The sequence below is a fragment of the Aotus nancymaae genome, unplaced genomic scaffold (assembly GCF_030222135.1).
Source record: "Aotus nancymaae isolate 86718 unplaced genomic scaffold, 86718_ANA_hifiasm-v0.15.2.pri h1tg000020l, whole genome shotgun sequence".
Classification (NCBI taxonomy): domain Eukaryota; kingdom Metazoa; phylum Chordata; class Mammalia; order Primates; family Aotidae; genus Aotus; species Aotus nancymaae.
In genome coordinates, this window is record NW_026988432.1 from 30306113 (window position 1) to 30319097 (window position 12985).

The following is a 12985-nucleotide window of genomic DNA, read 5'->3' on the forward strand; positions in this document are numbered from 1 at the left end:
GGAAAGTGGTAGTTCCCCCACTTCTTTTTCCACATTCACTTTTTCCCATCTCCCTTACTCTTCTGCCCCATCTCTGTTCTTCAACAGGGCAAGTTTAGCTGTAACAGGAAAGGTTTGAAGTTGGACCTTGAATGAGGATTTTGACATTCTGAAACTCATTTTCAAGGGCTGTTGCTGAACAATATTAATGGTTTTTAAGGAAAGAAAGTTTCTTCAGGCGTAGTCTGAATCAATCCTGCTTATGGACAGGAGGTGGCAAGATTAATTTTTTTGATGTTTCTTTCAGTCCTTGGAATTTTAGTTACCTTGCATTCATCATCACAGTTAACCAAGTATATTTATCCTTGTCTTGAATAATAACTAGAAAGAGGAGCTTCTTTTTCAGACAGATCTGTTAATCCCAGGTGTGAAATGGACATCAGACAGTCAGAGTCTGTTTAAGTGTCTGGATTTAACTTGTTAGGATTTAACCTGTTAGGACAATGGGATGGAAAGTGAGGATAATATACTACATGGTCCACAGAAAAGCTGTCTTCTGAGTGTAGCTCATTCACTGTCTGCAGTTGGATTATTTACTGCCAAATGGATAAAATGCATTTTTCCATGATCTGTTTAACAGGGAGATAAATAGATGTAGATGTGGCAAAGATGGAGAATCGTAACTCTGCTGTCTCTGTTTGGTTACCAAGATTACTACTCTATTGTATACCTTCCACTTCTGAGATACTTCCCTTTCCAAACTTGGAATGCTTCCTTTGAGTACTACATATGGATTCACCTTTTACATCTTCTCTTTTCTATTTTAATAAAAAACATGGCATTACAGTTGGACATCCTAGCCTAATAAATCAGTTGGTAAGATTTGTTGGCTAGCTTACTGAAGACAGTGGACTAAATACTTCCTTTATGCTTTTCTAGGATTGCAGGGATGATGTTGGTGGGGCTCAGGATGCTGGCATGCTGGGCATCTTAGTAAAGACTGGTATGTATCTTCTGTATAAAGCATTTTCTAAAAGAGGATAGTAGAATACACAGTTGCTTAAAGAACAATCTTTGCAGAAATGGCAGAGCCCTGGGCACTTTTATTCTCTTTCTGCCACAAAGCAAAATTAAATGGCTTAAGATTATAGGAAACAATTGGGGAGGGGCCTGTGCTGTACAAAGTGAGGAAGATCAGGGCTTAGAGGTATTTTAACACCTTCCCAGAGATAACCATTCATGGTTGACAGCATTTATATGATTTCCTGGATGTCCAGTTCACCACAGAGGAATGGAGCAAAGTACCATGGATTGTGGTGCTCTGTAAAAATACCTTTTATTTTCTTGCTGGTTATATGACTATGATACTGATCTCTTGAGGAACTGGCCAGCTAAGTAATCTGATCCTTTGTGTTAATGTTTGAACTTTTACAAAAATATTCGAAAAACTCTTTTTTCTCTTTACTTATTGTTTGTAGTGAGCAAAAGATTAGGAATTATTTCCTGCACCACAATTAGGTTTACTCTATATGGTATCTCAAATAAATTTAAGAAAAAGGAAAGACCTTACTGGGGAGGATTCGCTAATATGGTATCATGACTACCATAGACTGGTTAAGTGCCTTGGGTCCTGGTCTTAGCTCTGCACTAACTAGCTGTGTGAGACTTGGGTCAAGGCTCTTCCCCTTTTCAGGCCCTGTAAAAATGATGGAATTGGACTGGTCCCTTCTCGCCCTCATAGTTTATGATCCTGTGTAGAGTGTGATTATAAAGTCCTTTCGAGGTAAGGGAAGAACGGGCATAAGATCTGTGAGTAGGGCTGAATATTATTGCATTGGGAACTTAATAAGCTGTTACTGTTACAATGAAAAGCCCTTCTTTCCCTGCATGCTGCCCCTCAAATGGCACCTGCTGCATTTGAAATTAACAGCATATGACAGCCAGAAATCTTGTCCAAGAATTGTTATCAAACTCTTATAAATCAAATAGCAGATAAATGGTTCCATAGATGTCTCTGTGAGCTCATTTGCCTGGTTTCATATCATAGTAGTAAAACTATTTAATAGGCTGTTTACAGAAGGGAATATTTAAACATAAAGTCAAAGAAGAGTTACCACTGGGAATTTTTTTTTTTTGAGACGGAGTTTCGCTCTTGTTACCCAGGCTAGGGTGCAATGGCGCGATCTCTGCTCACCACAACCTCCGCCTCCTGGGTTCAGGCAATTCTCCTGCCTCAGCCTCCTGAGTAGCTGGGATTACAGGCACGCACCACCGTGCCCAGCTAATTTTTATATTTTTAGTAGAGACGGGGTTTCACCATGTTGACCAGGATGGTCTTGATCTCTTGACCTCATGATCCACCTGCCTCGGCCTCCCAAAGTGCTGGGATTACAGGCATGAGCCACCGCGCCCAGCCCCACTGGAAAATTTTTTAGAAAAAGTGACTGTGATGTGTGTTCAAGAAAATGTGGTTGCATGAAATCTGTTTTGAATTTCAAATAGAAACAAGAAATGTAGGTGGAGCTACAACTGAATAAGAAGTATGTGGCAAAGGCCTGTACAAAGAGCGAAAACACTGTCTGCTTCTTCCTGGAGCCTGAAGTGAACAGATAACCAGTCACTCTAGAATTAACACAGTGGGTTTATTCAAATGTCTCAGTCAAAATGACCACCTTCCCAGGAACATAACAGCCCTGTGATGTAAATAGAAAAGAGGAAGAATGAATTAAAGTCTGGAAAAGTAGCCACACTCATCAGCCTCCATGTATCTTTATTTCAGATTCCTGCCTTTTCCAATTTTATTTTCTGGTTATTGAAGAAATCCTTAGATAACTATTTTTACTTGTGTATTATTCCCATGAACGTTTTCTTTTTTTTTTTTTTTTTAGCTCATGTAATTAAGGATTTGCACTAAGCTTCAAAATGGTATTTCTGCCAGTGTCTTGATGGGCCCAGCTCCCCTGGCTGGTCTCCACTGGCTCTGTCGTCTTTTCTGACTGGCATTTGGTTGTGACCAGCCTTTCACAGGCATCAGTTTAGTCTTTGAGAAGCAATCAGCATAATACAATCAAGTCTAAAATGTGTGATTAGTAAATCAACTAATTATGGCTCACAGAAACAGGCATATCTGTACCATTGATCTTTGGTCAGAAAAATCATGAATAACCCTACTGTTCTAAAAACATGTGGAACAGCCAGCTCCATTGATAAATTTTAACTCGGTGTAGTGGACAAGTGCTAGGCTTCCCATTGTTGAAAATTACCTTAAATATTTTAATTCATATTCAATAACAAGTGCTTTTTGTGAATCATCTTGAGCAATTTTATTTCTCAAGGGGTAGCACAAGGTAGATCCTCAATATACATTTGCTCAGTTACTTGTTAATAAAGATTTTTGACTAGTCCTAACCAGAATCTATTTAACATGTGAAACAGTCATCTAGAAAAAAAAATAGGATCTTTCTTTGCCTTCATATATCATTAACATAGCATCCTGTTTTCTCCCTCCATTCATTATTTATCCATCCATGAAAGCACAGGCAGCTGCAGTGAATGAGTCAACCATGAGCAGTGCAGGCTGCTTCATTCATTCAGCGAACGTTATTGAGCCCCTGCTGTGTGCCAAGCAGTGCTAGGTGCAGGAACTAGAACATACCTCAGCCTCAGCCCCTTTTGTCAATTTGTACTTTGTAGAAACCCCACTTGCAGAGCCAGACTAAGCAGAAGCCTTTAACTCCACAGCCAGGAAGCTTATTTATTTGTCTCTTAGACCGCTGAATCTAGAAAGTAAGTCATATACTAATATTTAGCAATTAACTTACCTGTGAGACCAAATAGAAACCTTGCAAAGGAGTTTATACTTAATGATGTTAAAGCTTGAGAAGAAAGCTGGCAGTAGAGTTTGCTGTGGGGACCATACTATGGACAGGTGCCTTGAGGGTGCTAACGAGAGTAAGGTGTATATTAATTACCTTGGTACATTTGATGCTGGCTCCCTTCCTGTAAGAAGTTATAATCAGTAAGGTAAGACAGGAAGCATCTCCACCATGATGCTAAGATGTGAAAAAGAGGGGTTTTCAGGCTTTGTGTTTGTCCGGCAAAGCCTCTTAAAAAAGTAGTTGTAGAAAACAGTGGGTCTGTTATTGAAAGAGCTGAGTTTAGGCAGAGAAAACTGGGAAAAACAGAAGAATCAACAACAGAGACCACAAAGGGATGAGAGAGCAAGGAGAAAGGTGAAGGGCAGAGGCAGCCCTGGTGGCTACAGGGCAGGAGCTGTGTTCTGCATTTCCTCCCTCCCTCCCTCCCTTCTATTCTTCCCTCCATTCATTTTTTAAAAAGATACTTACAGGATGGTTACTATGTGCTAGTCACTATATTAGGTACTTGGAATACAGTGGGATGTGTGATAGGTATAGTCCCTGCTCTCAAAGAAATTAGTCTTCTTTTTTTTTTTTGAGATGGAGTTTCGCTCTTGTTACCCAGGCTGGAGTGCAATGGCGCGATCTCGGCTCAACGCAACCTCCGCCTCCTGGGTTCAGGCAATTCTCCTGCCTCAGCCTCCTGAGTAGCTGGGATTACAGGCACGCGCCACCATGCCCAGCTAATTTTTTTTTGTATTTTTAGTAGAGACAGGGTTTCACCATGTGGACCAGGATGGTCTCGATCTCTTGACCTCGTGATCCATGAGAGACAGATGTTAAACAAATAAATGCATAATAACAAATTGTTGTAAATGTTGTAGAGGCAAAGAACAAGGTGAATAACAGGGAGGGGGTTTAATTTGTATGGGAATGTGGGATCTGACCTGAAGCGTGAAGGAGGTAGTCAGGTGAGAAGAATGGAATGTGAATGCCAAGGGAATGGCAGGTATGAAGGCCCTCAGAAGAGCCAGGTTCAGCCTGGGACTGCAGCCTGGTGAACCAGTAGCACATGCTTAGGTGAGAGGGTTGCTGGGGCTGCATGACAAAGGGCATGGTAAGCAGCAGTATAGATTTTGTATTCTTTCTGAAGGGCACTGGGACCCATTAAAAGGTCTTTAAATAGGAACCATGCACCTTCTGACTTATGTTTGTAAAAGCTCTTTGTGACCACTGTGGAATGGTTCCTCTGCTGTGTTGGGGTGTTAAATTTTGTGCCAGGTGCTAGGAACAGTAGGCCATCTTGAATTCCAGGGTTGGGGAGAGTCAGGCAGTGAGCCTGCTGCTTGATGCCTGCCAGGTGGCCTGTCCTGCCTGGCCCCAGGCCTGCGAGCGTCCGTCACTCTTTCCTACCCCACCCCAGGGTGCTCTCATCTGCCAGGCTCCCTGGATCTGTGCGTGGCAGCAGCACATCCTGTTGTAGTTGCCATTGGGAGAGGATGAGTCCTCTGCCTTCTGGGATCTGGGCTTCCATTTTAAAGCATTGATTTAATCACCAATCTATCTTTCGGGCTGAGGGTAGGGGAAAGAAAATGATTTCATCAGCTGTGGATATGTGAAGGGAACCTTAGCTGTCAGATGACCCAGTACCTGTGGCAGTCCATTGTGAATGACCAGAGGGCCTGGGGAAAGGCTGAATATGACATTTCTTTGAATTGCCTTATTTTACATCCTGAAGCCACAGTAAAAGGTGATTTGAGAGATGTGTGGCCCCTGATTCTCTCATAATTGTAAGGGTGGTTCTGCGATGACCCAGGTGCTCATGGGGTATGATTAATTTAGCATTTTGGTAGTAGCCTGTGTTTACTGGCTTTACTTTCATTTCAGGGAAATATCGAGCAGCAGATGAAGAAAAAATTAATCCACCTCCTTACTTAACTTGTGAGAGTTTCCCTCATGCTGTGGACCACATTCTGCAGCACCTACTGTGAAGCACTGTGTGCATCTGAAGCAACATGAAACGCAGCTTCTTATTGTCTGGAATGACTCCCTTACCAACTCAGTGCCAGCGTCGGTAGACACATACCAGTTAGTGCTGATCGCTTTTTAACCCTCCTTTATTGTGCATTAATTAGAAAGAAAGGTATTGAATTGCAGCCCGCCAGCAAGCCTTGCTAATCCCTTTTATTTTGTAACTGAAGATGAGACCCAAAGAAAGGGAAAGCTGAGATTTTGTGCCATTCCTTTTAAAATATTCATCAGGTTAGGCAGGGCTGAGAGGGAGAAGCTACCACAGAGAAGAGTGTTCTCTGCTGTCTCCTCACTGGAAAACACGGAGGGAGGAATTCAGACTGTGAATAAAGTTGAACAGTGGTTTTTAAGTTATAAAGTAATGTATTAAAAGGTGCATTAGGTCATAGTTCTAATATTGAGTTCAACTGTGAAATCCATCAGAAGTGCCAAATGGAGAAGACAGAAGCAGCAAAGTGAATTGTCCTTTAGCCCAAGTGATACAGTGAATTTGCTTTAACAGATGTTGAAAACTAAATTATATACTGTTTTCCCAGCACGGATGACTTCTTTTTCTCTTGATTAGCCAGAGATGACTAATTTAAATTTAGAACCAGATTTTAATTTAAAATAATATTTCCATTAATAACCTATTCATTGCAGATACCTATTATACTGTGTAACAGTTGTTTTGGAAATTTTATGTAAAATTAAAACTATCAGTATTTTACAGATGTTTTAATTAGACATTGTTATTAACAGGAACAGTGCAGAAACTAGAATCAAGCCTTTAATGTCTATAGACCATGCATTTTTGAAGTTAGTGTCCACTAGGGTCCTATTAACTGTACATTTGCAAGATTTCATTATTTTTGCCTCTGACTCCAAGGGAAAAATTTTTTGGAAGCTATTGGGACAGATTCAGGCTTTTATATACTTGGTTACTACAGCTGTAAAATGAAATCTCGTCTTGTAGCATGGATTATTCTTCTCATGTTAAACCCACCAAAATGAAGGGGACTAAATAGGTAATGATTTTCCTAGTGCATTTGCATATCATGATAATCCTGGGCCTTTGCAGTTGTTTTACGGGGCTCTTGGGCATTGAATTATTAGGATGTAATTGTACATCATTGTAGTGTTCACCTTACTGAAGCTCACACTGATGTTAATGAGCTTCGGGTTTTGATGCTTGTTTAGAGATCAGCAGTGTTGGATGGGAGGGAACAAAGCTAAATAAATGGTAGTTGGGTGAGCACTGTGTTTTTGTTTTTGCAAATGCCTCACCTTAGTACTTATATATCCCAGAGTGCAAAAGACAGACGTGGTATGACTACCACCCCAAATCAGAAGGATGAGTGGAGTGGCTAAGAACATAGACTCTGGACCGTGGTCCACACATAACTAGCTCTCTGGCCTTGGGCAAGTCACCTCACCTCTCATGCCTTCTTTTCCTTATCTATAAAATGGACCACATAGGGTTGGTGTGAGTATAATTGGGTAAATGGTAAGTGCTCTGCATTTGTGATGATGATGATGATGATGATGAAGCAGGACTGTCCACATTTAACAATCTGAAAAAGGTTGGTAGAATTTATCTTTACATTTGTCTCAGTGGAGAAACTCTTCCTGAGGATTAAAAAAAAAATTCTATACTACATTTAGACTTTCATAGCAAAACCGCACAGTGAGAGAGCTCAGCCTGTGGGTAGAGAGCTCTGCGGTGCCTGGTGGGTGGGCTGCCTTCAACTTTGGCCTGTTGATTGGATCCCTGGGTCAGTGATGCCTTGGCCTAAGCATTATCAAGTGTTTGCTAGTTGCTATGCACTGAGTGCCCGGATTATGGTGGGAAATAAGCATATTAAGAAAAAGATTTTGCCTCAAGGATCCTTTCCAGTTGAAGAGCTAAGGAGAAGAATAGACATTACTCAAGAACACTGAAGATCCAACTTGACCAAGTTCCTCTCCTCTGATGTCGTCCATGACTGCAGGATGGGGTGAGGCATCCCCTCCTTCATGTCCATGTGGCACTTTAAAAGTGTACTTAGGTCTTCACATGCTCTTCTCCCCTCTAGACAGGACGTATCTCATTTTTATTTTAATTTTTCTACCCAGTTATATTTGAGTTTCATCATTCTTTTCTATATCTGCTGCAACACAGGTAAGCACTCGGATACTGAACCAATAAAAACTAACTAAATATCATAGGAATGTAAGGCTAGAAAGCATAGCTTTGAGTGGACAGGAGAAAATGCTCATTTTAAACTTGCCTTAAAGTTACCTATAGGGGAGGCCCCATTAAATAAACACTTGGAAGTAATGGATCAGATGCTCTGGAGACAGGTTAGCGCTAAAGCCAAGAAGCGAACATCATTGATGGGCCAGGAAGTGAAGAGGGTAAAGGTCTCCTGAGTATGATGGACCCAGCCAGGAGAAATGGCTCCTTTCCTCCATTCCACTTTATCCCTGTGGGCCCTGAAAATCTTAGTTTGAGATATTTAACAAGTATTATATAGGGCTTGCTAACTGACCGGCCCACAGTAAAATTCATGAGAATAACTACACATCTTGTTTATAAACATTCCAATCCATGTTAGTCTCAGCTGGTTAGACTGCCTTGGCCTTGTGGAGGAAATTTGGTAACTGAAGTTTCTAAAAGGCTTCATTTTCTGTCTCTCCCATTTGAAGGGCTCTCTGGTATTAACCTCAAGGATGGAGTTTGCATCAGTTTTATTATAATCCTGCCCTGGGCCAGAAAAGGGACCATATAACACCTTGGGACTGGACAGGTTATTAGAAAACATCCATTGTCAGGAGTTGAGTGGCCCACATCTGCTGTGAATCAGGAGTGTGGATCAGGGCAAGAGCTCCAGTCCAGGGGAGGACAGATGGTTGTTCCATCCCCTCCACCCATACCTCCAAAGTCAGACACAGGTTGCAGTAGCTCTAACTACCATGCATTCTGCATCTGTGAGAGCTAATCGTAATGGCTAGGAAAGGAAAAAGGGGCTAACCCACCTCACTCTAAGTGACGGTTCCATCAAACTTTACCTATAGCTGTGATGTCAGAAATTCCCATGGAATGATAATGTCTGTCGCTTCACACATAGTCCCACATTTTAGAACTTAGAGTAGTGTGTTGGACAGGGAAGTTAAAAACACCCATGCTGATTGTGTTCAGTTGGTTTTTGGATCAATGCGTGTTCATGTAGGATAAAACTGAAGTCCTTGGGCACCTATAATAGAGAATTTAAAAAACGACACTGATCTATTTCATTAAAACACTGCCTTGAGCAGTAGAATCCTTTTGTCATATTAGCAGTTGTTTGCAAAGGGCTGTGTTTGCATTATCATGTTTATTTGACATAAGTCACAAAAGCTTTTTTTAGCCTAAATGCACAAGACTTTTGGTGACTTCTGTATTATACTAGCCATCAAGGCTTCCTATCCCAAGTCATGTTGCTGTCTTTAAGGAGCAGTAATGAGGGTGCCAAAGCACCAGAAATCATTTGTTTCAAACAGTTTGAATGCTTTTTCCAGTGCTTTATGTCATACACAGCTCAACTCCTGTTTGTTTCACTAGCTGATGTTCCCAACAAAAGTAGATATTTAATGTTCCCTGTGAGTAAAGCATAAAGGAGATGGAGAGAATACAGCTGTGGCTCCTAAGATGCGTGTCTTTTAGTTGAGAAATTAACACACATAAAAATATATAACAATACAAAGGGCTCTGACAAGTTCAAAATGGTTATATAAGTCCTCTAAGATCACAGGCAGTGAGCAAAATGCATGGGAGTATTAGTCACAGACAGTGCTCAGATAGCCTTTGGCCTATGCCAATTTAAAGAATGTTTCATTCAATGGCAGTGAAAAGAAGTATTCCAGGTGTGGAGCTTACATTTGGAGGGGCAAACAGAAGTACATGCATATATATACAGCTACCTAATACAGTGAGAGATTGATGAATGAGATGAATAAGCCCAACAGGAATGCGGTTACTTTAGGTAAGTATGGTCCGCCAAGTAAGGCTTTTAAAGGTGAGTGGGAGCAGGCCATGAAAATTTTACAGGCGTATAGTTAACCTTGATTGCCAACATCTGAACATCAGGAGATGCTAATGCAAATCAACTACTTGTTTTTTTAGGAAGAAGGGAAGAACTGGCTATGTTAGGTCCAAATTTCCATGTCCAACTGGAGCAGTCATTACTGTGTCTTTCAGAGAGTCCCTAGCCCTCTCTGGCTCACCACAGTCTCCACCTCTGCTTTGGCTTACATCCATCTTCTCCATTTGCTACTACATTCTATGTTTCTGTAGGCCTTTGGGCTGTGACCTCTGCTTTGAAAGAAAATATATTAAACTTTCCTCCAACAGCTATCGGGCCAATCTCCTATGTAAACTTAGACTTACACTTCTAATCTACTTTAAAAAATAATCATAGAGACTAAACATAGTAGGTTAGTCATATGTGTTGGTCTCTTTTTCTCAAAGCCACACCAAAATAAGAGTAAGAGGAATAAAATGTAAACCCACAGGGTCAGCCCACAAGAGAAGGTATCAGTGGATGAAAAGGTACGATAATCTGAAAGATGGAAACTGGAATGTTGATAACCAAAATCAGTGCAAAGAAAATAACAGCCAAAATTCATCATGTAGAACAACCTTAAAGACTCAAGGCTTGCAGACAGCAGGTAGAGAGGAAGTGAGGTACAAGACAGGATTGAAAATGAGGAAGTGGTTATAAGTTGGAGCCTCAGGAAACTTCCCCACCCTGAGCAGTCAGATGCCAACGTCTAGCCAAGGCAGGACAATGGAAGTTTTCCATTATTCTCTGGAAAAATGGAACCATGGAAATGAAGGCTTTGGGGACAGTGGGATTGGTGGTGGGCCAGGGTGAGATGCAGGGCTGGAAATGAGTTAGGTACAAATCTGCTTATTCTGCCATGGTCCTCTGCTCCCCTTTCTCTTAGAACACCAGGACCAGAGCGGGTAGGGAGGGAGTGAAACGTTTATCTGGTTATGTTTGGCCATTTGGAAAAGAATATTGATGGGTACCTGACAGGTCTAAAAATATGTTGTCAAAAAATATATAGATATAGATACTTACAAAGTTAAGCAAACAGAAAAACAAGGCAGTTGTTAATTATAGGAAAGACAAAACTCAACAAGAAAGCAAATGTAATTCCAATTCACTAGCCAGCTCTTCAGTTAACAATGTACAGTTCTAATAAAAATACTAATTATTGAGTTAACTTAAAATCTTAACTTTTGAGATGATGGAGAAAGACATGTATATGTGGTAAGGAAAGGGCAGAGAGATGAAAGAGCTACACTTCATTTCATCCAAAGCAAGAGTAAATGTATAAAACATAAAGAAGTCACACCTGTAATTCCCAGCACTTTGGGAGGCCGAGGCGGGCAGATCAAGAGGTCAGGAGGTCGAGATCATCCTGACTAAAATGGTGAAACCCCATCTCTACTAAAAATACAAAAAATTAGCCGGGTGTGGTGGCACATGCCTGTAGTCCCAGCTACTCAGGAAGCTGAGGCAGGAGAATCGCCTGAACCCAGTAAGTGGAGGTTGCAGTGAGCCGAGTTCACCCCACTGCACTCCAGCCTGGGTGACAGAGCAAGACTCCATCTCAAAAAAAAAAAGCCACCAAAGTAAATGCATGACTAAAACATCCACATGCCTAAGTATTTGAAGACAAATTTTCTTAGGAAAAAAGGAGAGGAGAATTGAATATGTGATTGAATATAGAGGTAGAAGTGTTAAAACCGTGGACTAGGTGGTATTTAACGGGAATGGAGGATGTGGAGATGTGGCAGGCACACAGGCTGCGTATGAGGTTTTGGAAGTGGAAGAAGGGTTAAGTGTATTTGCTGTGAGGGATGTCAGAACTGCACTAATCCCGAATGCATTCAGGAACGGGCAGTAAGCCGAAAGGACCCAAATGTATTATCACACAGCATGCTATCCACAGAAGCGTTTCCCCTGTCCCTTTACCCAGGCACTCTTGGGTACACGTACAGCACCAACTTTCCAACCACAGCAAATTAGCAACAGCAGTTGAAATTTTATGAAATTAGAAATAATGATAGTGGCCATAAGCGAATGGACTAGCAACTACAAGAAATGTCAGCTGATGGCCTGACAAGAACAAACCTCCAAAACCACAAAGCAGACATCGGAATTTGGGCAGTACATTAGTCTAAGGCCATTCAATGGAGAGCCTTCTAGTTCAGTGATCCCCAACCTTCTTGGCACCAGGGACGGTTTCGTGGAAGACAGTCTTTCCACGGACCGGGCCTGAGTCGGGGGCGGGGGATGGATTATTTTGGGATGAAACTGTTCCACTTCAGATCAGTAGGCATTAGTTAGATTCTCATAAGGAGTGCATAACCTAGAACCCTCACATGCATAGTTCACAATAGAGTTCACGGTCCTATGAAAATCTAGTGCCGTCGCTGATCTGACAGGAGGTGGAGCTCAGGCAGTAATGCTCACCTCCTGCTGTGCAACCCAGTTCCTAACAATCCACAGACGGGTACTATGGATCCATGACCTAGGGGCTGGGGACTCTATATGCTTTATGTCACTGATGCTGCGTAGTGTAGTGCCTCATGCTCATAAAGAAGTTTAAGGATGTACGGAGATGAAATCTTTTATTTCCAATTTGTTAAATAAGGTATATTTTCAATGTGACATTTTCCATGAAATGATATTTAAAGAGGCATTTGAGGGTAATCTCAAAATAATCGATACCCCCAAAAAATGCAGTGGTTTTGTTTAAAAGCGTAAAATCCTTTGGGTTACTTAGTTATCCAAAGTCACTTTTTCTGGAAGGCTTTTCTCTCTTGAAGAGTCTGCAGGGATGATGAAAACAAGGCAAGAAAGAAAAAAGAAGGTAATTTCCCATAGGTAAGTTCTAGTGGGGGAAAGAAGTGGCATTACTTACTGGAAGCCTTCAAAATTTATCAAGGACTGAAAGTAGATGCCTCGGATTGTGCATTTCTGAGAGAGATGCTTCTAGCTGTTTATAACCCCTTGAGTGGGGAAGAGCCTAAAAGCAGGGAAGACTTGGAACAAGTGTTCTAGAAGCTCAGGTGCCCCATCCTAAGCTTTGGATCTGATGAGAAG

The 12985-nt window shown here is 41.4% G+C and overlaps 1 protein-coding gene across 2 annotated transcripts in view; it reads left to right on the forward strand.

Moving 5' to 3' along the window:
- The window catches only part of HDHD2 (haloacid dehalogenase like hydrolase domain containing 2), a 50889-nt gene extending 43788 nt beyond the window's left edge, over nt 1–7101 (forward strand). For both annotated transcript variants that reach the window (XM_012440851.3, XM_064379207.1), the window contains 2 exons: nt 919–982; nt 5724–7101. In XM_012440851.3, coding sequence (XP_012296274.1) covers nt 919–982; nt 5724–5827 — 168 coding nt within the window. In that variant the 3' untranslated portion in view covers nt 5828–7101. The remainder of the gene's footprint in view (nt 1–918; nt 983–5723) is intronic.
- The last annotated feature ends 5884 nt before the right edge of the window (nt 7102–12985 follow it).